The following is a 26800-nucleotide window of genomic DNA, read 5'->3' as shown; positions in this document are numbered from 1 at the left end:
AGCAGCCCCAAATGAGCCCCAGATTCTGCACGCGAACAGAGCAGGCAGGGGGATGTGCCTGTCTGCATTTGTTGCGGCCTGTGTTGCACTGGGGCAGAGGCTGGGGGTCCCCTGCTGCCCACTGCTGAGCACAGCGGCGGTGACGTTCTGCTCCGGGGGCCGTGCTCTGAGATGAGTCACGGCGACGGGACTCGGGCGGCGGCCCTAAGAGCGAAAGGTTTATCCGGGGTGACAACATGGCGACCGACGGCGGCCTACAAATCCCGGCAGGCAGCGCGGCGGCGCGCCGGAAGTAGCGTAGCGGGAGGGCGGAAGTGAGGGCGGCGGCCGGCATGGCCAAGCAGTACGACATGGTGGAGTGCCCGTTCTGCGATGAGGTCTCCAAGTACGAGAAGCTCGCCAAAATCGGGCAGGGAACCTTCGGGTGAGCGCTCCGGGACTCGGGGCCGCTCCCGGCGGCGCCTGTCTCCTCTCGGGCCTGTTCCCTGCGGCTCCTCCCCGTCCTGGGGCCCAGGCCGCGGTCTGACCCGGGGCCTTTGTGCCGGGGGCGGCCGGGCGGGGGGCTGCGGCCTCGTCCGCCTCCTTGCGGGGCCGTCCGTGCGGTCCTTTCCCTGCTCACGGGTCTCTTGCCGTTCTTACAGGGAAGTGTTCAAAGCCAAGCACCGACAGACGGGCAAAAAGGTGGCGCTGAAGAAGGTGTTGATGGAAAATGAGAAGGAGGGGGTAAGTGTGGGCGTGCGGCCGTGCTGTGCTTGGGAAAGGCGGGTTGGAGGGCTCGGGGAGGAGTGGCGGGCTTTGGAATGGCGGATTGGAGGGTGCTCCGTGTAACGTCAATGTGTGTTCTTTTAACTGTATTTACCGGTGTAACGTGCCAGGTCTTGAGTACACAGCGTGTGGGGGTGGGGCGGTTGTGCTGTGGTCAGTTGGGGCCGTGCTGTGCCCTCAGACAGGGGAAGGGAGGGCAGGTGTCTGCGTCACCAAACACCTCCACCTTGTGGCTGAATCCCTCTCCTAAAGGTGGTCTGATGACCAATGAGTTATGCCGGTGTCCCTGTAATATTTTGAAGTTTCAGTTGCTCTTAAATAAGTTGTTGCAGTGCTATTCCTGCTGTGCTGCAGCAGTCCAACTTCTCCTGTTCTCTAGGCAGATGTGAGCTGCACTCCTAACCCATGTCTTCTGCTTCTCCTTTCCAGTTCCCCATCACAGCTCTGCGAGAGATTAAAATCCTCCAGCTGCTCAAGCATGAGAATGTGGTGAACCTCATAGAAATCTGTAGGACCAAAGGTAGCTGGCGGGGTCTCCTTTGTGCTGGCTGCTTGCTGAGGGGGTGTCTGTTTTCAGTCTTCGTTCATGGCTGAGCAGGCTGCTGTGTTGCAGTGGGGGTGGATCTTCCAACTGAGCACAGGCTCAAGTCTGTAATCTGGGGTGATCACACGCTCATCTGCAGAAGCTCATTTGGAATGAATGCTACTGTGTTGCAGCTTGGCTGGAAAAAGCTGTTGTCAGTGCTGCTGGAGCGTGCCTGTGCTATCACAGTGAGCGGTGTGTGCTGTCTGAACGGCTTTAAATAAACCTGCAGCAGGAGAGAATTTGAAGCAGAGGATTTTCTGCCTGGTGGTGGTTTTGCAGCTTTATGGTGCTGATGCCATTGGGAGCTGGAGCCGTGCTTCTGCATGTGCTTACAGAGCTCGTGGAGCTTTGTGCTGGTGACAGCTCCAGCTGGAGACATGCTCAGCCTCTTGTTCTGTGCATGACAGAATCCCCCAGGCTTTGAGGGCTGGATTAGAAGTGCTGCAGCTTCACAGTGAGCGATTCAGTTGCTCTGTGCTGAGCTGCTGTTCCACCTTGTCGCTGCAGGCAGTCCCAGGGGAAGGCAGCACGTCTGCGCTGTGCCTGGTGTGCCTAATGCACCTGGCCTGCCTCTGTTTCCAGGGAAATCATTTTAAAGCATCTCCTCATTTTATATATCCTTCTCTTGTGTGGATTTCTTTTGAAAGTGACAGGTGTCCAAAAAAGCAGTTTTGAAAGTGACAGATGATATTAAAGCCTGCCATGCTGCAGTCAGTCTTTTTGGTTAAATAAAATTGACAGCCGCACCTTTCTGCTGCTGGTGTTTTCTATGCTGAACTGGTAGCAACCTCAGGCCTAGGTCTGGAAACCTGGTGTTGCTCCATAGAATGTAGGTTACTGCCAGTTCTTGGAATCAGTAGGTATGAGGAAAAACACCACCAACAAGTTAATTTTTAATTCCTGATGTAATTAAACCAGTTGTGATGACTGCATGTTTCTGGCATGCCTACGATAAATATTTTTGTAGATGTGTCAAATTGTTTGGGTTTTGTTTAAATTCCAGTTTTCATCCAAATCTACTTTGACCTCAGTTTCAAGTGAAAAACAGAAATGTTTCATTTACTGTTCTCAGAGTTCAAGCTTTTCTCTCTTTATGTTGAAGAGGTGTTGTAAGGACTGCACCACTGTCAGGTCAGGGACCTGTGTGCAATCTAGAAAGCATCCTCCAGGCATGCAGGGGGGAGCTCTGCATTCACTGTGCAGGCTGAGCTTAGCCCTCTGGCTGTTGTTGCTGATCAGCAGGTTTTGCTGTGCACAGCTGATGAAAATCAGCCTTTCATTTTGGTGTTTTGCACGTGTGCTCTAGGAACAAGATTGGAATTGATTGCTTCACTTGAGGTTTCCTGTTATTGACCATAAATTGCAATTGAATCACGGAATGGCCAGGGTTGGAAGGGACCTTGAGGGTCATGAATCTCCAACGCCTGTGCCACATGCAGGGCCACCAACCTCCCCATTGAATGCTAGACCAAATTGGGGTTTTAAATCTGCATCAGTCTGTTTTCATAGATACCGTTTGAGGTTGCAGTAAACTTCACTTTCTAATGTTATTTTAGAAAGATCTGTGCTATTCTCATGGTCTGTTCTTGCCTGTGCCTCCTCTAATGCTGACACAGTGACTGTGCTTGGCTAGCAGCTTTTTGTGCACCCATGGGCTGCAGTTTGTAGGCATGAAACCCTACAGCCATTGTGCACACAGCACACAAATGAAGCCTTGTTGCTCTTTCCTTGCCTTTCTCATGATACTTACTACCACTCTGATCCTCATCCCCTGTTCTTCAGTTGCTTGTTTTGCTGTTTTAATACCTCTTGTTGAAGCATCTTGAGGTGTCCTGGGTCCCTGTTTTGATGTTTCTCTGCCGTGAGGTTTCACCTCCTGAGTGAGGATGGCTGGAGGTCAGGAGGAGCTCTGATGGGACTGAAAAGCCCTTGCTGACTGTCCCTCCTTGCCTCTCCTGTAGCCTCTCCATACAACCGCTGCAAAGGAAGTATCTACCTGGTGTTTGACTTCTGTGAGCACGACCTGGCTGGCCTTCTCAGCAACACCCACGTCAAGTTCACGCTCTCAGAGATCAAGAAAGTGATGCAGATGCTATTGAATGGACTTTATTACATCCACAGGAACAAGGTAACGGGCCAGATCTGTGCTGTGGTCTGAGGTGTCGCACTGCAGATTGGAGGGAAGTTCTACTTTGTCCTTCATCTCCCGATTCTGAGCGCCCTGCTGGCACCTGGGTGCCCAAGGAGGCGATAACTCGGTGGCTTAACTTCTTGATGTCTGTCCTTGCACAGATCTTGCATCGAGACATGAAAGCTGCCAACGTTCTGATCACGCGGGACGGAGTCCTGAAGCTGGCAGACTTTGGGCTGGCTCGAGCTTTCAGCCTGGCTAAGAACAGCCAGCCGAATCGCTACACCAACCGTGTTGTGACCCTGTGGTATCGGCCACCAGAGCTGCTGCTAGGTAGGAGGTGATGGGTGCTGCTGGCTTCTCCTCCCCTCACCTCATCCCAGGTGACTTACAGAGCACCTCTGTTTAGGGGAGCGGGACTACGGGCCCCCCATTGACCTCTGGGGTGGAGGCTGCATCATGGCAGAGATGTGGACCCGCAGCCCCATCATGCAGGGGAACACGGAGCAGCACCAGCTCACCCTCATTAGCCAGCTCTGCGGATCCATCACGCCAGAGGTGAGGGTGAGAGTGTGGGCAGGCTGTGGGACCTGCAACGCAGCAGTGAGGGCAGGGGCTGGCACAAGGCACTTCTAGTCCTCTTCGCTCTCCTGTGTGTGGGCTGTTGTGTGTTCCCAGCACTGGAGTGTGGCTGCTGCTGGCAGTGAGGCTGAGGAGGCTGCTGGGAGCTGAGCGTCCAGCTGAACACTGAGCATCCGTGCTGCTGTGTGTAAACTCCAGCTCTCCCATGACTCACAGCACCTCTTTACACATAAGAGGGTGAATTTGGCCTCTTCTGGGATGACTGAGCAGTGTACTTGTTTTTGAGCACTGAGAGAATGCTGGTTGCTCAGAGTGTGAAAGAACAGAACATCACATGTAGGAATCTGTTCTGTGTTCATCTGAGACACAAACCCCAAACATCCTCTGTCTTTCTGGTTTTTGTTTGTTTCGAGTGCTTTGCCTTCTTCACCTTGGAAAGCCTCTTTAGTTCTGGCTTGTGCTTTGTGGTTTCAACTCAGCTCTTGTGTGAGCTCTCAGCTCTTTCTCAGTTTCTTATTTCAGGGAAGTCTGCCCTGCCCTCTGGTGGGGGATTGAGCTGGGAGAGATCTTGGCCAGGGCTGTAATTACTCGGGTGAGATGGGCAGGTGGTTTTGCACACAATGTGGAGGATGATGCCTCTGTTACTTACACCAGAGGTGCTTCCTTTTTGCCCAAGCACTTGCTGCTCTTATCTCTCCCAGACTGAGGTTGATATAAGAGCAGGTGATTGCAGCAGGCTGTAGTTTCCTAGAATAAAAGGTGCTGCATACATCCAGCTTGTTATTTAGCAAAGAGTTTTGCCCTTGGCCCTTCTGGATATTGGAGTTGGCCCAAGCCAGCTAGTGTTCTCTAGTAGATTTTTTGTGTGTGTGTGAAAATCAGAAATCCTGGAGTATCTTCAGGAGTGCCATGCCTTGTGCTGTTCCCACAGCAGGAGGATTCTGTCCTGACTTGTCTGCATGTCTTTAGGCCTTAGTGCACTCTTTATTGCCTTCTTTGTGCTGTGGGAACGAGGTTTGCTGACTGGGAGTTATAAAATGGTATTGTTCGCTCCGCAAGCCTCACGCTGGTTTGCCTGAGGGCGTCAGGGAGCGCTCAAGCCACTGCTGATGCTATCTTCTCCCAACCTCTCCGTCCTGACCTTCCAGGTCTGGCCGAATGTGGATAAGTATGAGCTGTACCAGAAGCTGGAGCTCCCCAAGGGCCAGAAGCGCAAGGTGAAGGATCGCCTGAAGGCCTACGTCAAGGACCCCTATGCACTCGACCTCATCGACAAGCTGCTGGTGCTGGACCCGGCCCAACGCATCGACAGTGATGATGCGCTGAACCACGACTTCTTCTGGTCAGACCCCATGCCCTCGGACCTCAAAAACATGCTGTCCACCCACAACCAGTCCATGTTCGAGTACCTGGCCCCGCCGCGCAGGAGGGGTGGGCACATGCCCCAGCAGCCAGCAAACCAGGGCAGGAATCCTGCGGCTACCAACCAGACTGAGTTTGACAGGGTGTTTTGAGCGGGGTCCTGGCTGGGCTGCTCTGCGGGATGTGTTGAGCAGGGGCATCTCAGCAGGGTCTCTCTCTCTCTGATCAGGGACTTCCTTCAAGGCCAAGTGCCTGGTGGCTTTACCTGAGCTCTGCCCTCCCCTCGCCTTGTGCAGCAGCTCTGCCACCAAGGAGCTGCGGGAGGCAGCTGTGTGTGTGTGAGTGTGAGTGGGGAAGTGATGCCTATGAGCCCGCAGCTGTTTCCCTGTGGCTTTGGCACAGCCCGTGTCCCCATGGAGCAGTCCATATTGATTATGTTAATCTTGTGAATTGATTGCTACGGATCTGATGATGGAGAAGCTGGCTCCGTCAGCGCTGGGGTTTGCTGCGGGGAGCCCTGCTGGGAGCTGTCTGCAGCTCTCATTTGGTGTTAGCTCCTGTACTGCGTATCCTCTGAGCACACAAGTGTTGGTGTAGGATGCTGCAGCTGCTTCTGAGTAATGTGGGGAAAGCAGAGTGGCTCCAGGCTTAATGACCAACTCTTGCTCCAGCCTTGAAAGGGACTTACTGGGCCGGCCAGGCTGATGGAACTGGTTGCTCCATACATCCAGGATTTACGATAGGAATTAGCACTCAGTGTGCTTTCTTGGCTCTGGAGTGCAATTAAGTTCTTTGTGGGACACACCCAGACAGCTGCCTGCTTGCTCCCCATAGTGCTGATGATGGAGCTGGAGTTGCTGTACTCAGGCTGTGCTCTGGCCTTTGCTTGGAAGCAGCCCCCTGTCCTTGCAGTGCTTCACAGCATGCTTGTGCTGGAGCTGCAAGGGCCACTCTGCTTACAAACACTCCTGTGTGCATTCCTCTGTCCTGGAGCCATTTGTGTGCAGTCTGGAGCAGGACTGCTGCCTTCCCCAGGGACCAGGTGCACACCGGGCACTGCTGGAGCACTGGTGCAGAGCAAGAGCTCCTTCCCACCTTGTCTTCCATGACTGACCTCCAGCTGGAGCTGGCTGCCTTTTCCCAAGCCACACGAATCCCCAGACTTTCCAATGAGCGACGTGTACAAAATGCAGGGGGTTATAACCTTTGCCATTTGATAAGTTGTCCGTTAACCAGGAGGTAGCAGAGCAGCTCCGCACGCACGGCAGCGGGCATTGGACTGGTGTGAGAGCAGTGGATGAGGATGATAAAGGACACCTATAAGGTAAATAAGCAATAAGCCAGATTGCTCCGTCAGTTGTGAATAAACACGGTGCCGTTCCAAAGCGCTGCTTCCTTTCCCCTGCGTGTGGACGTGCCGCTGCAGCCGGCTGCGGGGAGGGATGCGGCGGAGGTGGACGCGTGGCTCCGCTCCGCTTTTGCTGCGGTCCGGCGGGATGGGGCCGCAGGGCGACTCCGTGCGGGGATGGGGGAGGGGATCGGAGGGACGCCCTCAGCGCCCCGCGTGGCGCCTCTCCTTTTTGAGCCGCCCCGCCGCCCCTTTCCGTCACGTCGCCCGCTCCGACGTGGCTGCGCTTTGCCCTTTCCAAAGATGGCGACGGGGCGGGGCTGCGGCCTCGGGGACGGCGGCACGCGCGGAGTGCGGGCGGTGCGGGGCGGCGCGGAGCGATGGTGGCGCGGGGGCTGCGCGCGCTGCGCGGGGCGCTGCAGAGAGCGGCGGGGACTGGCGGGAGGCGGCTCAGCACGCGCCCTGCCCGCGTCCCTGCGGCGGACTATCAGGTAATTGGAGCCGGGGGGGCTGCGGGAGGGACGGGGGCCGGAAGGGAGCGGGCGTGCGGGGTCGGGGGCCGCTCCGAGCCGGAGTTCTGCGGGAGGGGAGCGGCGGCGGGGCGTCCGGCTGCGCTCCGGTAACGGTGAGCGCGGGCCGGGGGGAGAACCGCGGTGCGGGGCCGTCCAGTGCGGGTGCGGCACGTGGTCTCCCCTGGGGGCCGCCTCGGCAATAGGAGGTCGGTGCCCTCCGCGCTCACGCCGCAGCGGGCGCGGGGCCGAAACCGCCGTGATGGGCGCCGCAGCCGCCGCTTCCTTCCAGGATGCCATCCGCACGTTGAACACGCTGCAGACAAACGCCAGCTACCTGGAGCAGGTGAAGCGGGAACGCGGAGACCCCCGGGCCCAGCTGGAGGCCATGCGGGGTTTTTTGGAGAGGAGCGGGCTGCAGGTGAGCCCACGGGTCCCGCTGTGGCATCTGTGTCCCCGCACGTGTCCGGCTCCCCACGTGACACGCGGCGCTCACCCTGCAGGTCGAGGACCTGGATCGCCTGAACATCATCCACGTCACGGGGACGAAGGGCAAGGTGAGTGGGAGTGCGTGCTGGGGGTCGTGGAGGGGACACGCTGCCGTTCTGCTTTCCCCTCCCCCCATTGCTGTGCTGATGTCGGTGCGTCCCCAGGGCTCAGCCTGTGCCTTCACCGAGCGCATCCTGCGTGGCTATGGGCTGCGGACTGGCTTCTACAGGTGGGCAGTGGGCGCTGGGGGGGGGCTCTGGGGGTGAGCTGGGGCTGAACGTGCCCCAACATCCTGCCCCCCCAGCTCCCCACACTTGGTGCAGGTGCGCGAGCGGATCCGTATCAATGGGCAGCCGCTGAGCAAGGAGCTGTTCAGCAAGTACTTCTGGCTGGTGTACCGCCGGCTGTGGGACACTAAGGTGGGGTGCAGGGTGTCCCGGGGCTCGCTGCGGTGTGGGGAGCCCCCACAGCCCCCCCTGATGCCCCCATCCCACAGGACGAGGCGCAGGCCAACATGCCGGCGTATTTCCGCTTCCTCACCATCATGGCCTTCCATGTCTTCCTGCAGGAGAAGGTGGGTGGTGTGATGCTAGGAAGGGCTGCCTGGCGGTGGCAGGGTCAGTGTCCCCGTGGAGGTGTGGTGCCGAGTGATGGGGTCTGTAGGGATGGGTTGGAGTCAGACCTGGGGATCTGAGAGCTCTTTTCCAGCTGGAACTGTTCTGTGCACACAGGTGGACCTGGCGGTGGTGGAGGTGGGCATCGGTGGTGCCTTCGACTGCACCAACATCGTCAGGTAGGAGCGGGTTGGGCTCTGCACCCTCTGTGCCATCCCTGTGTCACCGCCGTGCTCACGCTGTGTCCCCAGGACACCAGTGGTGTGCGGCGTCTCCTCGTTGGGCATCGACCACACCAGCATCCTGGGGGACACTGTGGAGAAAATCGCTTGGCAGAAAGGTGGCATTTTTAAGGTAGGAAGAAGGCCTCACATCCCATTCCAGCCCTGTGTCTGGATCCTAACCGCCCATCTTCCGCAGCCTGGCGTGCCAGCGTTCACAGTGCCGCAGCCCGAGCAACCGCTGGAAGTGCTCCGGGACCGAGCGCGGGAGTGTGGGGTGAGCTCAGGGGACAGCGTGGGGCTGAGCCTTGGGATGGGGGGCTTCCATGGGTCTGGGCTCAGCCTCCTGTCCTCACAGTGCCCGCTGTACCTCTGCCCTGAACTGGATGCCTTTGAGGCGGGGACGCAGGTGCTGGAGCTGGGGCTGGCGGGGAGCCACCAGCGCTCCAATGCTGCTCTGGCTCTGCAGCTCTCACGGACGTGGCTGCAGCGGCGCGGTTACGAGGGTAAGGCCCCACGTGGGGCTGGGAGGGCACGGCCTGGGGGTTGCTATCGTGGCTCACAGTGTGCCACCCCCAGCAGGTACCCATGTGCTGCAGGACGTGCTGCCCGGAGCGGAGCTGTCGGCGCAGCGCTCGGTGCCACTGGCACCCACGTTTTGCCCCAGTGATGCCATGATCCAAGGTGCAGTAGGGGCAGTGTGGGGCTGTGCTTGACAGTGATCCCCCTGCGGTGACGTCCTGGTGCTGGGGGTGGCAGGATGCAGCCATGCTTTGTGCCTTTCCCCCCAGGACTGCGGGACACAGAGTGGCTGGGCCGTACCCAGGTGCTGCCACATGGCCCTGTGACGTGGTACATCGATGGGGCTCACACCACCAGCAGCATCCAAGCCTGCGTACGCTGGTTTCGCCAGGCAGCCCTCAATGAGGACAAACCCCAGGAGTAAGGAGGGGATGCGGGGAGGGGGTCAAGGATAACGGGGCATAGGCAGCACCCATCCACCCCTTGTCCCTATAGTGGCTCTGAGGTGCGGGTGCTGCTCTTCAATGCTACGGGGGACCGGGACACAGCTGCACTACTGAAGCTACTGCTGGTGAGGTTTTGGGGTGCTCGTGGGGGAGGTGCTGTCCTTGGGTCCCACTTTGCTGCGGGTGCTGGGAGCCATATGGTGGAGCTGCTGTCCATCTGTCCATCCATCTGTCTGTCCTTCTGTCCTGTTGTCTCCCAGCTCAATGCCCCCCTCCTTTCCAAGGGGTTCACAGCCCCAGCTGCAGTCCTAACACTCCCACCAAGCCCTGCTGGGCTGGGACAGGTCCTGGTGGCATCCTGGTAGCATTGTGATAGTGGGGGGGCTGTCCTGGGAGTTTCTGTGTCCCCCACCCCGCTGATCTCCCTTCTCCCCACAGCCCTGCCACTTTGACTACGCCGTTTTCTGCCCCAACTTCACAGAGGTGTCGGTGGCTACTAGCGCAGGTGAGTTCCGGGCTCTGGTGGTGGTCCCTCCACCCCAACCCCACCCCTGAACCCGCCCCCGTCCCCCCTGCAGACCAACAAAACTTCAACGTGACACTGGAGAACGCCCTCACACGCTGTGTGGAGAACCAGAAGACGTGGACGCGGCTGATGGAGGAGAAAGGGGGCCCCTGGCTGCCAGCCCCCCTGGAGGTGGGGGGGCTGCTGCAACCGGACCCCCTGCGTGAAGCCCTGCTCCTGGTGCCCCCGGCCGAGCGGCCGCTCAATTCCACCTCCCTCGTCTTCCCCTGCATCTCCCACGCGCTGCAGTGGATCGCGCAGGGCCGGGATCCCCACCTGCCCATCCCTGCCTCCAAGGTGGGGGCTCACCTGCACCCTGTGGCCACCAGCGGGGCCGTTCTGCTGCAGGAGGCGGCCACCATCCGCGTCCTTGTCACTGGCAGCTTGCACCTGGTTGGGGGGGTCCTCAAGCTGTTGGACCCCATGCTGTCCCAGTAGTGGGTTTGGGGGCTCTGCACCTCCTTGGACTTGAATGCTTGGAGGCAAATAGGAGCCCCCCCAAGCTGGGCTGTCCCTGCTCCTTCTCACCCCAGTGCCTTTTGTTTGTGCCAGCCCAGGGAGAGGCTGTCCCCATCAGGAGGAGGGGACACTTGTGATGAGATGAACTCAAGGTGCCCCCAGGCTCTGGCAGGGGAACTGTGAGTTCCCTGACCCCCCTCCCCCCCAGAGCAGGTTTTGGGGGTCTGTGGGTGCTCTGTGCCCTAGGTATGAGTGATGCTTCAAGGCTCTGTGCCACTAATTTAATGTAGTCTAGGTTTTTATTATTATTAAGTTTGTAACTTTGACCTGGAGCTGGGCTGGGGGGCCCGGGTTGATGTCTGTGCACTGCCCCGGGCCAAGAGGGCAGAAGCGTGGTGCTGCCTGGCCCCCAGCCCCCATCCCAATAAACCATTTGCTGCTCCCAGTGCTGCCCACTGCCTCCATGGGACAATGCCGGGGGGGGTCACCCCATCGGGGCTGCACCCGCTGCCCCCCAGCTGCTGCTCAGCGTGCATTTGCACCGCATTATCAGGGGAAGGATAATGCAGGGTCTGTGGGTGCCGGGGTACAAATGCTGCCTAAGTGCCAGGACACATCCTCGAGGCACCCACATTTTGCCCCCAACACTCCCATGTGCTGGGAATCCCCTGGAGGGGTGTTGCATGGTGCCCCCCCTTCCCCGCCCTGGGCTGCCTTGGGGGGGGCCAAAGCATTCACTGAATGAGTAAGGGTGGCCCCGGGGGCAGCGTGGGGCCATGGCCCCCTCCGGGCTCAGCCTGAGGTTTGGGGTAGAAAAAGGCTTTTATGGAGGCTGAGCCGGTGGTGGCGGTGGGGTGATGGCCGAGGGGGGGCCCGAGGGGGTCAGGCCATGCTGCTGGTGGAGCAGGGGGTGCTCTGGGTGCTGCCGATGCTGTGGTTGGTGCTGCTGCTCTCCGAGGCTGGCGCCGTGGTGGACACCGGCTGCAGTTTGGAGATGGGACCTGCATTACGCCGCCGGTCCAGGGAGGGGGTAGGAAGGGAAGGGGGGGGGGAAAAGAAAAATAATGTAGGGCCAAAAAACAAAACTCGGCGCCGCCAGGGCCGGCAGGGGGTGGCTCATCCTGGACGTGACCTTTCCAGCCCTGATAAGGGACCCGTCCCTGGCGCAGGGCTCGTGCTCCCCAGCCAACACAGCTCTGCACCCCCTCCCCGCCCCCGATAAGATGAGGGATGGCGATGGGCTTTGTGGGGACCTTGGGGACTGCAGCTGGCTCTCACTCATGAGATGCCTCGGCCAAAAGGGATGTCTGGGTGATAGCAACATGACAGCCCCCCTCCCAGGGACATGCGGGAGGGTTGGGAATGGGGAGGAGGATGGCTTTCCCAGCAATAGGACGTGTGTGTGGGCCCCCCCAGTTCCCCCCGAGAGATACTCACGAGTATGCGAGTAGATATACCAGAGCCCAGCAGTGAGGAGTGCGCCGATGAGGAAGGCTCCAAAGGTGATGCCCAGCACAGCGGACAGCCCCAGCCCTTGATCTGCAGTGGGATGAGGCCATCAGTGTGGGGCTACCTTCCCCAGACCCAGCAGTGTCCCCCCACCCTGCCCCCTGTCCCCAGCTCACTGTTAGGTGGCCGCCAGATGTCTTTCACCTTCACCTCCAAAACCTTCTCGAAGATGGTGTTGTTCTGCCAGGCAGAGGGTTGGGATGAGCGTGGGGATATTCCAGCCCAAGCGCCACCATCCCATGGGGATGTGGTTCACTGCCCTGTGCCCAAGGACTTTGGGGACCAAGGATGCTGTTCCCAGCTTGGTGGTAAGCCCACTGATATGCCTAGGAGGGGGACCGTGGTGCCAGATGGGGGTGATGCTGACCTGCAGCCCAGCCTTGCACGTGAGGGTGGCAGAGAAGGGGACGTGCCTGCCCTCAGGGATGGCGTAGGTGAAGCGGAAGCGCCAGACCTTCCTGGTCCAGTTGCTGGGGGGCTCATCCAGCATGGCCACGCTGGAACTTTTGGCCTTGTTGCCCTGCACCAGCAGCATTGGCTCCATACCAGGGGCCATCAGATAGCATTCCTTGAGCTGCAGGTCGGCCAGGTAGTCCTCCAAGTGCATGGATGCCTGCATGGGGACAGGGTGACCATTAGGGATGCCGTCACCCCACGGTGCGGTCCCCACCCTGGTGCCTGGGCCCCATGCACGGGTACCTGCACAAACACCTCCTTGTTGACCTCCAGCTCTGTCTGTGGTACCTTGAAGTCGGCAGTGGGGAAGAGGCGCAGGAAGAGCTCCCGTGGGATCGGACACTGAAAGGCCACCTGCAAGTAGGGATGGCGTCAGCCACTACTCTGTCACCTCCAGTTGGTGACACAGCCACCAACACTTACCCGCACGCTCCGGAGCACGGAGCCCTTGGACAGGCTGAGGATGAGCTGTGAGGAGAGGAGGAAGGTTCAGTCAGCCCGGCCATAGAGGTGTCCCCATGAGCATCTCCACTGCTGGGGTCTCCCCACAGGGTTGGGGTGGCTCCGGGGTCTCCCCATCAGCACCACAGCCAGCTGTGCTCACCTCATTTTTGGCATGGCCGTGGCTCTCCACCAAGGTGCCGCAGCCACTGAGCAGGGTGTGCAGCATGAAGTGCGTGGCGTTCTTCTCTGCCTGGCAGCTGATGTCCCGCAGGGTGATGTTCACCACGTCCTTGATGGGCTACAATAAAGGCAACAATCGTGCCCAACTCCCTCTGGCGTGCCCGGCCAGCCCTCCTCTCACCTCTCAGCACCTGGAGCAGGTGCCCTCACCTCCAGGTGGGACCTGGCGATGACGATTTCCATGGTGTCGTCTGTGCACTTCCAGGGCCTGAGCGTGAGGAGCAGCGTGCTGGATATGAGGTCAGGGCTCAGGGTTGATGGGATGGGCACCGTGGGCAGCTTCCTCGGCACCTCTGCAGGGAGAAGGCATGGGGGTCTGAGTGAGGACCCCCCCCTTAAGCTCCTTGACCCCATTCGTGCGCTGTGGACTGACCACGCTCGTGGATCTTGAGTGTGATGTGGGGGCTGATGGGGATGACGGAGTAGGAGGCGATGATGCTGTAGTTCTTCTCATAGGCTTTGGTGATGAGGCCCTGCTCTGTGTCGGGCAGCAGCTCCCCTTTCTGCGGCCCCATAGGGATGTGCAGGATCTTGTAGGTGCCAGAGGTCTGCAGGGATGGTGCAGAAGGGAGTGAGAGGAGACAGGGATTGGGGCAGCAGTGGGAAAGTGCCGCGAGGGCCGTACCAGGAAATTGAGGCTGCAGTTGTTCAGCATCAGAAGCCAGGCGAGGTTGGCTGGGCCCTGCAGGAGGAGGATCTGGTTGTTGGGCTGCTGTTCGGGGCAGCTCAGGGTCAGGTTCACCTCCGTGATGGGCAAGCTGCAAAGCCACAAGACACTCAGTCCAGCATTAGGCCCCTCTTGGGATGCCCACAAGAGATCCTGGCCTCCTCCCCAGTACCTGGGCTTGTGCAGAAGCTGGACAATGTGGGCAGCCCTGGCACTGTGGGCACTGCTGCTGGTACAGCCCTTCACCTCACGGAAAAGGACCTCAGCCTCGAGGTGCGGCGTGGCATCAAAGTCCGTCTGGGGAACGCAGTTCAGAGGGCTGCTGCTATCTGCAGGGAAGGCAGGCAGTGCTGGTGGCCACCAAAACAGCACCATTGTCGTGGTTTTATGCGACAACCACGCTCAGGGTCTCCCAGCATCGCCCCGCATGTTTCCAGCATAGTGGAGCAGGAGGAGTGCTGTGCTTATCTCATCCCCCCAGTGCCACCCAGCCCCCCACCAGCCCCCTACCCCCCCCAGCAGCCCCCCACCCCCCTCCCTGTGTCTCGCCGCACTTTCGCCCAGGTGGAGGTGGATCCTCTGTGGGTCCTTCAGCTCGCTGTAGGATGTGATGCCCCTATAGGTGTTCTGCACCCAGTCCAGCAGATGTCCCTTGGCAGCTTCTGGCAGCTCCGTGCCTTGCACCTTGGGGCTCAGAGAGGCGTCCTGCAGGTGAGCAGCACAAGGAGCTGAGGCAGAGCAGGGCACACAGATGCATCCCTCTCTGCCACCCGGGAAACACAGGACCCCCACTCCTGGTGTGTGCGGTGCTGCTTTGAGCCCAGGTGGATTGGCATCTGCAGAGTACTGACTGCATTGCGCTCGGGGTCACACTGCAGGGATTTTAGGTGGCCGGCAGCACGCGAGGAGCTCGGCCCACTTTATTATTAGCCGCAAACAAAGCAGGAGGTTTATTTTGCTAACAAAGCTCCCGGCCCCGGCTCAGCTCGCTGGAGCCAAACCCCATCGCTGACCTTCCTCCGGCAGCCGGAGGAAACAGGAGCTTTTTCAAGCGCCATGCGTCATTCGCTGCCTGGCCTGCCCCATGCTCAGATCTGCTGCCAGCAGCCAGCTGTCCCCCAGCTGTGAGCATCGTCCCCAGGAGGGGGGACTCAAGCACCCCGGGGGCTACCCCAGGCCCTCCAACCCCTCCCTTGGGTCTGCTGTGGCACTCACAGTGCGGATGAGGAGGTCCTGGCATGGGGAGGTGATGCTGGCTGAGCACTGCGGGCACTGGAGGATGAGCACTGCTTGCCGGGTGCAGACATCAGCTTGTGGTATGATGGACACATTCAGCATGGGGACAGGGGTCTGCAGGGAACAAGAAGAGAATCAGCACTGCCTATGGCTGGGACTGACCCCCCTGCCATGTCCCCAGTGGGAGAGCAGAGAGGTACATCGAGCTGGCCCCAAACATGAGCCGTGTGGGAGGCAGCAAGGATGGGAGATTTGGCCTTGGGGCAGCTGGAGGGATGCAGGGGTGCCACTTGGGTGTATGCACACACCAGAGTGTGACAGACCCCTCTGGCTACCCCCTAATGGCCCACACTGGGGAGGAGCATCCACATGTTGTGGCCCTTCATAGGGGTCAGAGCACCAGGGAGCAGGTGCTGTGTACCAGGCAGCAAGGTGTCACCCAGTGGAGACCGGAGCATCCCCAGGACATCCCCGCACCACGGCCTGGAGCATCCCCACATTGCAATTGGTGCATCCTCACCCCATGCAGCAGAGCATCCCCACGCTGGGTACCGGGATGTGCCCTCCTGTCTCTCCCAGCCCCATCCTGACACTGTGGCACCGCTGCATTCCCAGTACAAAGCAAACAGCAGCAGCAGCACGGCGTGCAGGCGGCCGGCTGTGACCCCATAGAGCTGTGTGGGTGGCCGGGGACCCCGGGTGGCCCCGTGGCGGCAGGAGGAGCCGCGCTGGTTTTCCTGCCGCGTGTTTTGCGGCGCTCCATTGTTTCGCCCCCGCCGAGTGCAGGGAGATGGAGGAGCTGGAGGCTGCGTCTCGCCCTCCGCGGCCTTTTTTTAGGCTTTTTCTTTTTGGTGTTGTTGTGTCGTGTTGGGTTTTTTTTTTTTTTTTTTTAATTGCTTTGTGGGATCTGCTTATAGAAAGCAGTTTCCAGTAATTCTTCTAGGAGTGGAGCCAGGTCCCTGCCCGGCTCCCCAGGGCTCGGTGCCGGCGAGCCGAGTGCCACAGCCGTGACATCACTGTGTGTCCCCCGCCGCCTCTGGTGACAAAGCCGGGGCACCCCCAGCTCTGACGCTCACTTGCAGGCGCCTGCACCAGGGCCAGGCTTCCTGCTCCCTTGCCTGTGCCCCAAAAAGCAGAACTGGGAGAGCTGGGAGACGGCGAGGACCAGAACTCAGTGCTGAGTTTGCTGGTGCCTCAGCAGCTCAAAGGGAGCCCAGCCTGGTTCCCGCAGCCAATTTTCCCCTAATGCTGCCTCCTCCTGCCCAGCCAAAGCCCCCCACCTCAGGGCTGGGCAGTGCACCAGGCAGGGGAGCAGTCCCAGGCTCACTGCCCTGCTATGCCCGATCTCAAGCACCCACAAAGCACCATGCTGGGCAAGCTGCCTCGACCCAAGCGACTTCCTCCATCCTTCCCTGCATCCATCCATCCCTGTGGACATGCAGGTACCCAGAACACCCAGCGCAGGGACAGTCCCTGTAGCTCAGACTGTCACCTTTATGAAGAGTTTAAACCATCCCTTTAGGGACAGAGCAAAACCACAGCTTCGTCTGAGAGGGGAAGTTGGGTCATGCAGGAAAATTGCACTGTGGAAAAGGTTAATCTGGTTTCTCTCGATGCTCGTTACTCAGAGGAAACGATTTTGACAGCAGTCTCAGCTGCTTCACTGCTTGCTGGTCCCACAGTGCCAGGACTGCGTTTCCCCAGGGGGAGCTGGAAAAGGAGCAGGCTCACCTTGGACCACTGGATGCTGAGGACGTGCACTTCATGTTCAGTGTGCGTAGAGCTGCTGCTGACGCAGCCCCGCAGCACCGTGCTGGTGGTGTAGGACAGCGTGATGGGAGGCTCTGCTGTCACCGGCTGCAAGTCGCAGTGCTCGGCTGGAGCGGGGTCTGGGCAGAAAACAAAGGGACATCGGTCACTGTCTGGCGGTGTGGGGACAGGGGACGTGCAAGAGGGGCTGTGCTGCGACACCCGCCTGGAGCTGGCGAGTTTGGTCCCACTAATGATCCTCAGATCCGGTCTGGAAAAAAACACTGTCCCTGTGCGGCTTCCCCCAGTGATTGGCCCTTCCAGGCCCCCGCTGCGGCAGGAAATCGGAAGGGCCAGGTGTGGAAATGGCACCAGGCTGTCCCTGCCGAGGTGCGAGGCGGGCGGTGCTGACACTGACCGTCCCCGCGCTGCGGCTGCCAAGGGAAATCCTGACTGCAGAACGAATGCTGCCTGCAGCTCCAGACCTGCAAACGCGGAGGTGACGGCCTGGGGCATTTCCCGTGCCCTGGGCAGCGCCGTCCCCGAGCTGTCCCACTGTTGGGGCACACACGGATGGCCCTGCTGTGGATGCCCTCTGGGGCGGTGGGTGCTGCGTTTGGTTCTGATGTAACCAGGAGCACCATCCCTTCTCCGGGGGGCCCCCGATGGGCCACCAATGCAGGAGGAGGCGATGCCCTGTGTTGGGGACACCCTACGTCGGGGACGGGGCGAGGGCCACGCGTGCCATCCCAGAGCCACGTTGGGGTGGTGAGGCCGAGGCGGCGGGGTCACGGCGCAGGCCCCGCGGTGACGCTGCCGAGGTCCCAACTATTGTCCAGCGCTTCCTCCCCATGGCGCAGCAGTCGCAGCATCGGGAGGAAGATAAACAGCTTCTTATCTGGGCGCCGCAGCCCGCGGCACTCTTCCCTGCACTGCTGCCCCGGCGGCACCGGGCACGGCCCCGATCCCCGGCATCACAGGGCACGTTGGGTGGCTCGTCATCCCTCCGGTGACACAGTGCCAGGATGCAGCCGTGCAGCCCCACACAGAGAGGGGATGCTGCAGAGGGGCACTGGGGCAGCGGTGCCAAGCGGGCACTGTCCCGAGGGGCAGGCAGTGCTCTGCAGCATGATGTCAGGATCAGATAAGGGCGCTCAGCTGGGCCCGGCCTGCGCCCGCGGGGTCAATCAGATAAGGGGGCATTTATTTTTGTACTCCAGGAAATGTAAAAAAAAAAAAAAAAAAATTAAAGAAAGAAAGAAAGAAAACCCACTTGATGTTTTTCCAGCCTCCCACTGCCCGCCCTCGGCCTCTCTGCTGTGTCGCCCCGGCGCGTGAGGGATTCCTGTTTTTTAATAGGAGAGGATCAAAGGCTCCAGGCACAGAACAAAGCCCTGTGGTGCCAGGGTGCCAGGCTCTGGGGGCTCCAGCAGGGCTGGATGCTCCCAGGCAGCACGGTTTGCTGACACTCGTGCAATGAGCTGGCAGGGCTCAGTCATGCCAGGAGTGGGAATGGAGGGAGCGCAGTAGCCTGGGGTTGTCATCCCTGGGTCATCACTGACTGCTGTGCCATGGGGAGGTGGCAACACAGGGTGTACAGCACAGCTACATAAGGCACGGGGTGGAAGGCACAGCTACATGGCACAGGGATGCTATGGTGCACCCACATAGGATGAGAGCCATGCAGCACAGCTGCAGGTGGTGGGCATGGTGTAGCACTGCCACATCGTAGGACGTGGCCTATATGGCAGAGCTACACAGGACAAGGACAGTAGAGGCACAGTTACATATAACAGGGGCTTCACTGGTTGGTTGTATAAGGCAGGAACAGTACTGAACACTCAGGACAAGGACTGCACGGCACAGATAAATAAACAAAGGGCCATAAAACAGATGGGAAGGACAGGAACTACACTACATCACTATGTGGGACAGTATGGCACAGCTCCATAGGATGAGGCCCATATAGCATACAGTACAGCCATGTAGGACAGGGACTAGAAGGCACAGCTGAGTAGTATGGGGACGAAAGCTACATAGAACACAGCTCATGTAGCAGAACCATGTTAGTGCAGGGACTGTACAGCACAGCCACACAGGATGCAGAGTAAAGGGCACAAGTACAACGGACACAGCACAGCAGCTGTTTGGCACAGCTGCTCAGGACAGAGACTGCACAGCTGCTAAGGATGGAGGCCCAGCAGCACAGCTATATGGGATGGGGAATACATGACACTGCTTCATAGGACACAAACCATATGGCACGGTTACAGGAGGGGGACCATACTTCATTGCTGCATAGGACACAGACTTTATTGCACATCCCTGTAGGATGGGGGCCACATGGCACAGCCATAGGACAAAGACAGTATGGCACAGCTATGGAGGACCCAGACAGTATGGCACAGCTCCATAGGACGTGGACCTTATGGCAGCTGCACTGAATGGAGGTCATACGACACAGCTATAGGACAAGTATGACACAACTGTATGGGATGGCATCCACAAAAGCACAGCCCCATAGAGCGCGGCCTGCAGAGCACAAACCCCAGGACAGGGACTGTAGGGCATCCCGGCACCACTCTGTCCCTGTCCCATTCCAGCATGGCACATCCCCATGTCCCCAGCCCTCTGCCTGCTGGCTGCTGTGGGTGCCCCATAGACCCTCCCTGTGAACCCGCAGCGGTCACGGGGTGAGGGCAGCGTCAGCACTGCTGGGGCTGAAGTGAAGGCAGCAGAACAGCGCCCACCTCCGTAGCCACCAATGGCAGGGTGCTTCTGGGGCTCCCATCCCTGCCGCCTGGGTGTTCTGGTGACACTGGGACCACCGCAGGACCCGCTGTGTGCTGTGGTCTCAGGAAGGGAGCAGCAGTCGCACCGCTCTGACGCATAGCTGGTGCCACAGCCGGGCTTTGGGGCCGCTGGAGGGGTCCCGTGTCAAAGGGACCCCATGTCAGCAGGGTCCCATGTCAGAGGGGTCCGTCCCACGCCAGCAGGGTCCCATCCTTGTTCCCGGTACGTGTGCCTCACCGCGGGGCACAGCTCCTGCCTGATCCCGCCGCTCTCCGGGCACCTCCTCACCCTCGTCCCCTCCCGTGCCCCGCACACCACCGGGACCCCCCGGCCCCACTCACCGGGACGGCCGAGCAGCGCCAGCAGCAGCGGCAACAGCGGAGAGCTCCGACGGCACATCCCGGCCTCTGCCCCGAACCCTGAGCGCAGTGAGCGGGCGGCGGCGGCAGGAAACCGACTCCCTTCGGCAGGAGGAGGAGGAGGAGGAGGAGGAGGGTCGGCGGGCGGCGCGGCTCCGTGCCGGGAGGAAATGCCGTTCTGCAGCGCTGGAGCCGTGCCGGTCGACGAGGGGAGGGGGGAACAGGGGGGCTGGGGTGAAGTGAGGGGGGGGCCGTGCCTCGGTTTCCCCTTTGGGGAGTAGGTATTGCTGCCAGCACTGTGTCCCGAGGGATGGAATCAGCGGGTATGCCCTGGAACCCTTTTTGAGGTGGTGGCACAGAGCAAGAGCGTTGGGGATCACAGCTCCTGCTTTGAGGATGTTCAGGTGCCAGAGAGCCTGATTCTGCCCCCTGGTACAACCCCACACGTCTTAGGAGTGGGGAGGGGGCTGCCCCACGGTACTGCACCAATGCAAGGGAGACACGGGCTGCCCCACGGTGCTGACACTCAGCCCATGCATGGTTATGTTGTTCCCCAGCAGTGAGTGCCTCACAGCTCTGGGAACCAGGTCTGGGGCTGCTGGCAGATGTGTGGGGCCCACAGCAATGCCACCAGCCCTGTGTGTGCCCACAGCTAGGAACTGCCACAGCATCCTTGCTTGCAGACAGGTTTGGGGTTTGGGGATAGTCCTGGGTCACAGCAGTACCGAGGTGGGAGCCAGAGACCAGCAGGATGCTCACAGGGACATTCCTGCAGCCTTGTCCGGTCCCCGCTGAATGCACACTGGGGTGGTTCCATCCCATTCCAAGGCCGTGGGGAGGAAGCGGAGCAGGGACCTGCAGGGAAGGCAGCGGGCCCGTCCCCGGCAGCAGCACGTCCTCGAGGTGACCGCTGTCCCCCCAGCACGTCCCCGGGGCGAGCAGCAGCCATCTCCAGCGACAGAGCACTGCCATCTCCTGGGGACCGCGGGGACGGGTGCAGGCAGCAGCGCCGAGCTTGAGCATCTCCTGCACCCCTGTCTCCAGGGGAGCAATCAGGACGCTCCAGCCCTGCTCACCATACGGGGAAACTGATTCAGGCTCACCTCACACCCCGAGAGGGACGAGGGCACGAGGGATACTGGCTCACTCCATCCCCCACCCGGCTTCAACCCGCGGCCCCCCCCGCCCCTCCTGGCCCCCCGCCCCCAGCGACACGCGCCTCGCGGTGCTGGCAGCTCCCCAGCCCCGGCCGGATGGCCGCATCCTTCCTGCCCGCCGCCTCCCCGCAGCGCCACGGCCCCGCCGTTGCTCATGGTTGCTTCACCCCTGGGCACCCGGCTGACGTCTGAGCCTGGCGCGCTTGGAATTGTTTTTTTCTTTTTTCCCTTCAGGAATTTTTCTAGGGGAATTTTTGTTCCTCCCCCCCCCTCTCCCCAGCACATTTCCTTCCTCCACACCATCCCGGTGACCTGGCTTGCCCCCGAGCTGCTGCCCACCCCGTGCCTGATTTACAGCAGCCCCAAAGTGCCGGGAGGTCATGGCTCTGCTGCCTGCTGCCCTCACCCTGTCTAGGAACACCAGGGGGCTGCAATGCGTCTGAGCACGCTGCAGGCAGCTCTGGGACTGGGGAACCCTCAGTTCCATGTTCCCAATGCCAGCATCCCTCATATTCAGTTCTGCAGCACATCCCTGAGATATTCAGCCCCCCATGAGGACCCAGGTGCTAGCCCCCACCCATGAGGACACCTCTTTGGTGGCTGTGCTAAGATGCACGTCCACACAGCATCCCTCTGCCCCAGGTGACATCCAGCCCAGAGGCACAGCGGTGACACTGATGACAGTATGTGCTTGGAAGGAGCACAGCCAGCAGCACGGCCATGCACCCCAATGGGTAAAAGCAGTGAGGAGACGATGGAAATCCCCATCCTATGAGATGAAGAAGAAGGGTGAGGGCGTCCCAAAACACCCCAATGGACAAAAGCAGCAAAGAAATGGTGGAAGTGGCAGAAATCACCATCTGATGGGATGTGGAGGAGGGATGGGGGGGGGATGCTGCCCCAGGGATGCAGAAGCAGAGCAGAGGAGGGAGATGGGGTTGGGGGGAGCGAGAAGGGGCCAGGACACAGCCCCAGGGGCAAGCAGTCGGGATGCTCCCTCCCTTCCTCCAAGCATCCCCCAGCCCACAGCATCGCAGCCGGGATAAACACCCACTTCCTGCCCTTAATCAGCTTCAGAGAGGGGCTGGCTGGGGGGGGGGGGTAGAAACAAAAATCTCTGGAAAGAAAAACTCATTTCCTGCGACAGAAGAAAAAGATAAAGTCCGGGCTCATTAAAGTGAACTTTACTGGGGAGAGACGGGAAAGAGCCAAACACAATGTCCTTGAAATTTCCTTCGCGCGGCTCCGTCCACGAAAACAGGATAAGGCCACTTCCGCTGTCTCTGCCCCGCGCGTGCGGGGGGAGCGCAGGGTGGGGGGCGCGGGGCCGTCACAGCTTGTCGAGGTAGGAGCAGACCTGCTGGAAAACCTCATCCACGGTGCCCTCGGCATTCAGCTGCGGGGACAGTGATGGGGTGCTGGCTCCCTCAGCGATGCTGGGGGTTGGGTTGGGGCTCGGCCACCCCCACGTGCTGCTTCCCCCCCTCCCTGTATCCCGCTCACCTGGCGGACGATGCCCCGGCCCTTGTAGAAGGCGATGACGGGCTCGGTAGCCTTGTAGTAGGTCTCCAGGCGCTTCTTGATGGTCTCCTCGTTGTCGTCCACCCGCCCGCTGGTCTCTCCCCGCTTCAGCAGCCGCTTCACCATCGTCTCCTTCCCCGCATCCACGTAGAGCAGCAGCGTGGGGGGGCCGATCTGCGGGGACACAGCTGTCACCGTGTGGGTCGGGGTGTCCCCACATCTCCTCCGGGTGGGGCTGGAGGTGTAACACCCGGCAGGAGGGGACAGCACGGCCATCACCCCAGTCACCCTCTGCCAGGCCTGGGTGCAGCCCAGATGTCCCCTCGCCTTGCGGGCCACAGATGGAAGGCGGCACAACACGACGTGGCGCACACTGAACTGCCCTCACCTTCTTTTCGAACTCCTCTCCCTGCTTCACCTCGCGGGGGTAGCCGTCAATGAGGAAACCCTTGGAGGTGTCTGCCTTAGCCAGCATGGCGTCCCGCAGCATGTCCAGCACCGTGTCCTGAGGGGGGGGGCGTACGGCTGTCAGGGTGATGTGGGACCATGTGTCCCATTCCTGCCGCTGCATCACTGCAGTGTCCCCACGTCACCCTGTGTTCAGGGCCACAAACTCACCAGAGGCACCAGCTCGCCCTTCTCCATGATGGCTTGCAGCTTCTTGCCCCGCTCCGAGCCCGAGCCGACCTCTGCCCGGAGCAGATCCCCAGTGGAGAGGTGAGTGTACCCATACTTGTGCACAATCTTCTCGCATTGCGTCCCCTTCCCGGAGCCGGGGCCACCTGCAAGTCACACCAGGGCCACCATCATGTCCCATACCCCATCTAGTGGGGGTAGGAGGAGAGGCAGCCCAGACCCATCAAAGCCTGGTGAGAGGAGACAACATGGATGGAAAGAGCTGTCGGGGTGGCATGGGCTGCTGGTGTGGCTGATGAGCCATTGGCACATGGGCATCATTGCCCTGATGGCACCAGAGGCACTGTGACCAATATCCAAGACATCACTCTCCTGATGGCACCCAGGACATCACCACGCCATCAAACACCCATGACATCACTCCCAGGAGTTTGCCATCACATCACTTTGGATGCTGGCACCCCAAGCTTTGCTAGACCCTGCTGGTCCCAGACACCCCACACCGGCCACCTCTGTCCCAAGCCCACTTACCCACCACAAAGATGATCTTGTGGTGCTTCAGTTTTTCTGGTGGAGAGAAAGAAAAGAAAAAAAAACAAACAAAAAAACAATAAATCTAAAAGCTGGATTTTACAGTAGGGAGCAAACTGTCCCCAGTGCAGGACTGAATGAGGGGTGGTGGGGACCAACCTCAACCCAGGGAGGGCAGAGTAGGAAGCACCCATCCCTGTCACCTGGACAGTCCAGGACATCAAAACTGGACATGTTCAAGCACTGAGACCCCATGGTGCCTTGGCAGCTGTGGGGCTGAGCTGTGGGCTTGGAACTCCACTGCATCCTGGAGACAGTCATTGTCCCCAGCCCCACTGAGGGAACCAGCAGGGACAGCCACATCCATCCCCATGGCCAGCTCCTAGTCCTGCTTGGTGCAGCAGGGCACACATGGAACTGCCCCTGGGGTCCGACTGTCCCCAGAAATGACACAGCCCATCCACTTGCAGCATTCCAGGTCACAGAACAGGGGGGTTTTCCCTGCAGGATTCCCCTTCCCCCCCCACCCCAGGATCCATCCCTGCCATGAGTTGGGATCTGACAGTGCAGAGGGAGGGAGCTAAAAATAATGTGAGCCACCTCGGGGCTGCACTGCCCATCTCTGGATCTCAGTCTTCTGAAATTTCAGCTCCTCCAGCAGCCGGTGAGCCCAGGGCTGGGAGGGAGCCAAGAGGCTGGTTTGGGGAGGGGGGGGCAGGAGACATGGGGTACGTGGGAGATGGAGGGAAGCAAGGGGGAGAAATAGGACAGAGGCAATGGTTGGACAGGGAGTGGATGTAAGGGGGACGCAGAGACGGGATGGAAAGCGGACATGGAATGGACACGAGGGGGAGACAGAGGGGACGGGCACTAATGGAGAACACAGAAGATGGACACAAGGGGGAGACACTGGGGATGGATGAGAGATTGAGGACTTGGATACAAGGGAAACAGAGGAGATAGATGGAAAGAGAACATGAGACAGACACAAAAGCGGACATAAGGATCAGATGCAAGAGGGACAGAGGTGACAGATACAAAGAGGACACGGGAGACAGGGACAAAGGGCTGAGAGATCAGATGCAAGGGGGAGAAAAGAGATGGGCAATGGCAGGGGACAAGTGATGGACACAACTGTACAACACAGGAGGATGGGGGGGACAGATGGATGGCTGCAAAGGGAACTAAGGGATTAGATGCAAGAGGAACAGCGGGAACAGATGGACACAGGGGATGGACACAAGGGGAGCCAAGGGTTTAGATACAAGAGGGACAGAGAGGACAAATGCAAAAAGGATGCAGGAGATGGACACAAGGAGGAAAAATTAAGTATATACAATGAGGTATAAGGGATGGAGGCAACAGAGGTTGGAGAGGATGGATGCCAAGGGAGATCGAGGGATCAGATGCAAGGGGGGTGGATGCAAAGGGGATGGAGGGAATGGATGCAAGAGGCACAGACGTCAAGCACTCACCTGTAGACATGCTGCTGCTGTCTGGGTGGAGGAGCACTTCAGGCTGCAAGGGAAGCAGAGCAGAGTGAGCAGCACGGTGGGGACACAAGGGTACCCAGCACTGAGGCCTGGAGAGGATGTTGCCAGGACAACAGCTCTCCCTTTGCTTCCACGATGGGATGGAGCAGATCTCAAACTGAGCTCCAGGGCCACGCTGGGGGACGGGGTTTCCCCCCTGCTAGCATTACTGTTCCCCAGCTTGGCCCTCAAATATATAAAATTTCTAAAATACACAAGAAAGGCACAATGCTGCCCGAATTCCATGGCTCCAGGAGCTGGGACCTCACTTCCTGCAGCCATCGCCTACCTCGCTGCCGGCAGCCACCCGCCCTGTGCCGGCGCTGCCGGGTGACGCAAGGTGACAATACCAGCACCCTGCCCTGCCCTGCCCACATCCCCATGCCTGGGGTGCTGCCTGGCAGCCGGAAACCGGCTTGGGGTCACACATGGGACCAGGACACTGAGAGATGGAGGCGGCGTCCTGCGTTCCTCCAGCTCCCCGCGTGCTGGAGGGGAGGCTTTCGAAGGGCTCAGCCCGTTCTCGGTGCCCAAGTTGGGGTGGCCGCCCCCTGCCGCCCCTCCAGTTCCTTGCTGTGGGTTTGGCCATGCCGCCTGCCCGCACCCAGCCCCGCAGCACCCCACCTGCTCAGCCACACCGCGTCACCTCGCTGTCCCCAAACCGGCCAGACCGGGGCCGAAGGAGCCGCGGCCATCCGTCAGGTCGTGTTACAGCCGGGAAAGGGCAGAGGCTAAGAATGGATGGGTTGAAATCCGCACCGGGTCACGTCCCGCCTGTGCTGCGAGGCTGAGCCCGGCATCGCTCCATAGGAAGGGCGCAACCTGGGGGCTCCCCGGTAGGGGGGCACTGAGCACACCTGGCAGCAGCCCTCGGCCCACGGCCTGACCCTGCGTGGGGCTGCGCCCAGGGAGCGGGCGGCGCAGGACTCCCCGGCAAAACCCAGGCTGCGATGGGCTCCCCAGAACCGCGTCCCACCGGGAGCTCCGACCACACGCTTTGCCCGCACCAATCTCCCAGGTGGGGGCTCCGGCACCCTGCAGTAGCCCAGCACCCCCCGCAATAGCACAGCACCCCTGCAATGCTCCCCCCGGTGCTCCCCACCGCTCTTCTCCCTTCTGCCACCCCCCGGTTCCCGCTCACCCGCAGCGATGCTCACATCCCCCCCTGCACCCCCAGCCCCACCGCTGAGCGCACGGTTGGGGGGTTGGGGGGGGCGGACCGAACGCTTCCCCGCCCCCGAACAGAGGGGCCGGGCGGGGGGCAGCGGGGGGGGGGACCCGAACGGCGGATGCCGGAACGCCCTCCCCAAGGTCACCGCGCTGCGGGGAACGGGAACCGCGGTGCAAACCAGCGACGGGGCCGGGGGGGGG

General features: G+C 60.2%; 3 protein-coding genes across 6 annotated transcripts; 1 reads left to right on the top strand and 2 right to left on the bottom strand.

The window, feature by feature from the left end:
* Positions 1 to 307: 307 nt before the first annotated feature.
* On the top strand, positions 308 to 11044 carry FPGS (folylpolyglutamate synthase). Of its 3 annotated transcripts, none has more exons than XM_042830824.1 (15): positions 5588 to 6750; positions 7576 to 7704; positions 7787 to 7840; positions 7937 to 8001; positions 8077 to 8191; positions 8269 to 8346; positions 8504 to 8565; positions 8638 to 8740; positions 8807 to 8884; positions 8966 to 9113; positions 9190 to 9291; positions 9399 to 9549; positions 9625 to 9700; positions 10014 to 10080; positions 10154 to 11044. In XM_042830824.1, exons 1-15 carry the CDS (start codon positions 6724 to 6726, stop codon positions 10576 to 10578), a joined length of 1680 nt encoding a protein of 559 aa, XP_042686758.1. In that variant the 5' UTR covers positions 5588 to 6723; the 3' UTR covers positions 10579 to 11044. The 3 variants fall into 3 exon arrangements, 2 of the variants coding, with proteins under 2 accessions (XP_042686758.1, XP_042686757.1); XM_042830823.1 differs by having other exon boundaries at positions 9187 to 9291; XR_006170884.1 differs by lacking the exons at positions 7787 to 7840; positions 7937 to 8001; positions 8077 to 8191; ... (8 more) ...; positions 10014 to 10080; positions 10154 to 11044 and adding exons at positions 308 to 424; positions 642 to 723; positions 1195 to 1285; ... (1 more) ...; positions 3644 to 3815; positions 3892 to 4040 and having other exon boundaries at positions 5213 to 6750; positions 7576 to 7662.
* Positions 10880 to 20123, bottom strand: ENG (endoglin). The gene is made up of 15 exons (XM_042830821.1): positions 20035 to 20123; positions 16883 to 17040; positions 15131 to 15265; positions 14470 to 14620; positions 14088 to 14244; positions 13874 to 14006; positions 13622 to 13796; positions 13399 to 13541; positions 13169 to 13306; positions 12988 to 13032; positions 12808 to 12918; positions 12476 to 12721; positions 12225 to 12288; positions 12037 to 12138; positions 10880 to 11600 (listed from the first exon to the last, which is right to left on the bottom strand). Exons 1-15 carry the CDS (start codon positions 20090 to 20092, stop codon positions 11482 to 11484), a joined length of 1935 nt encoding a protein of 644 aa, XP_042686755.1. The 5' UTR covers positions 20093 to 20123; the 3' UTR covers positions 10880 to 11481.
* A 2281-nt stretch (positions 20124 to 22404) lies between these two features.
* On the bottom strand, positions 22405 to 26641 carry AK1 (adenylate kinase 1). 2 transcript variants are annotated; one of them, XM_042830838.1, is made up of 7 exons: positions 26571 to 26641; positions 25373 to 25415; positions 23898 to 23933; positions 23349 to 23512; positions 23119 to 23235; positions 22713 to 22904; positions 22405 to 22605 (listed from the first exon to the last, which is right to left on the bottom strand). In XM_042830838.1, the coding sequence occupies exons 2-7, from the start codon at positions 25380 to 25382 to the stop codon at positions 22540 to 22542; spliced, it is 585 nt and encodes a 194-aa protein (XP_042686772.1). In that variant the 5' UTR covers positions 25383 to 25415; positions 26571 to 26641; the 3' UTR covers positions 22405 to 22539. The 2 variants fall into 2 exon arrangements, with proteins under 2 accessions (XP_042686772.1, XP_042686771.1); XM_042830837.1 differs by lacking the exon at positions 26571 to 26641 and adding an exon at positions 25719 to 25859.
* Positions 26642 to 26800: the final 159 nt, after the last annotated feature.

The sequence above is a fragment of the Centrocercus urophasianus genome, unplaced genomic scaffold, assembly GCF_019232065.1.
Source record: "Centrocercus urophasianus isolate 14NV4802_14NV808 unplaced genomic scaffold, USGS_Curo_1.0 seq_34, whole genome shotgun sequence".
Lineage (NCBI taxonomy): Eukaryota > Metazoa > Chordata > Aves > Galliformes > Phasianidae > Centrocercus > Centrocercus urophasianus.
This window is presented reverse-complemented; position numbering and strand designations above follow the sequence as displayed.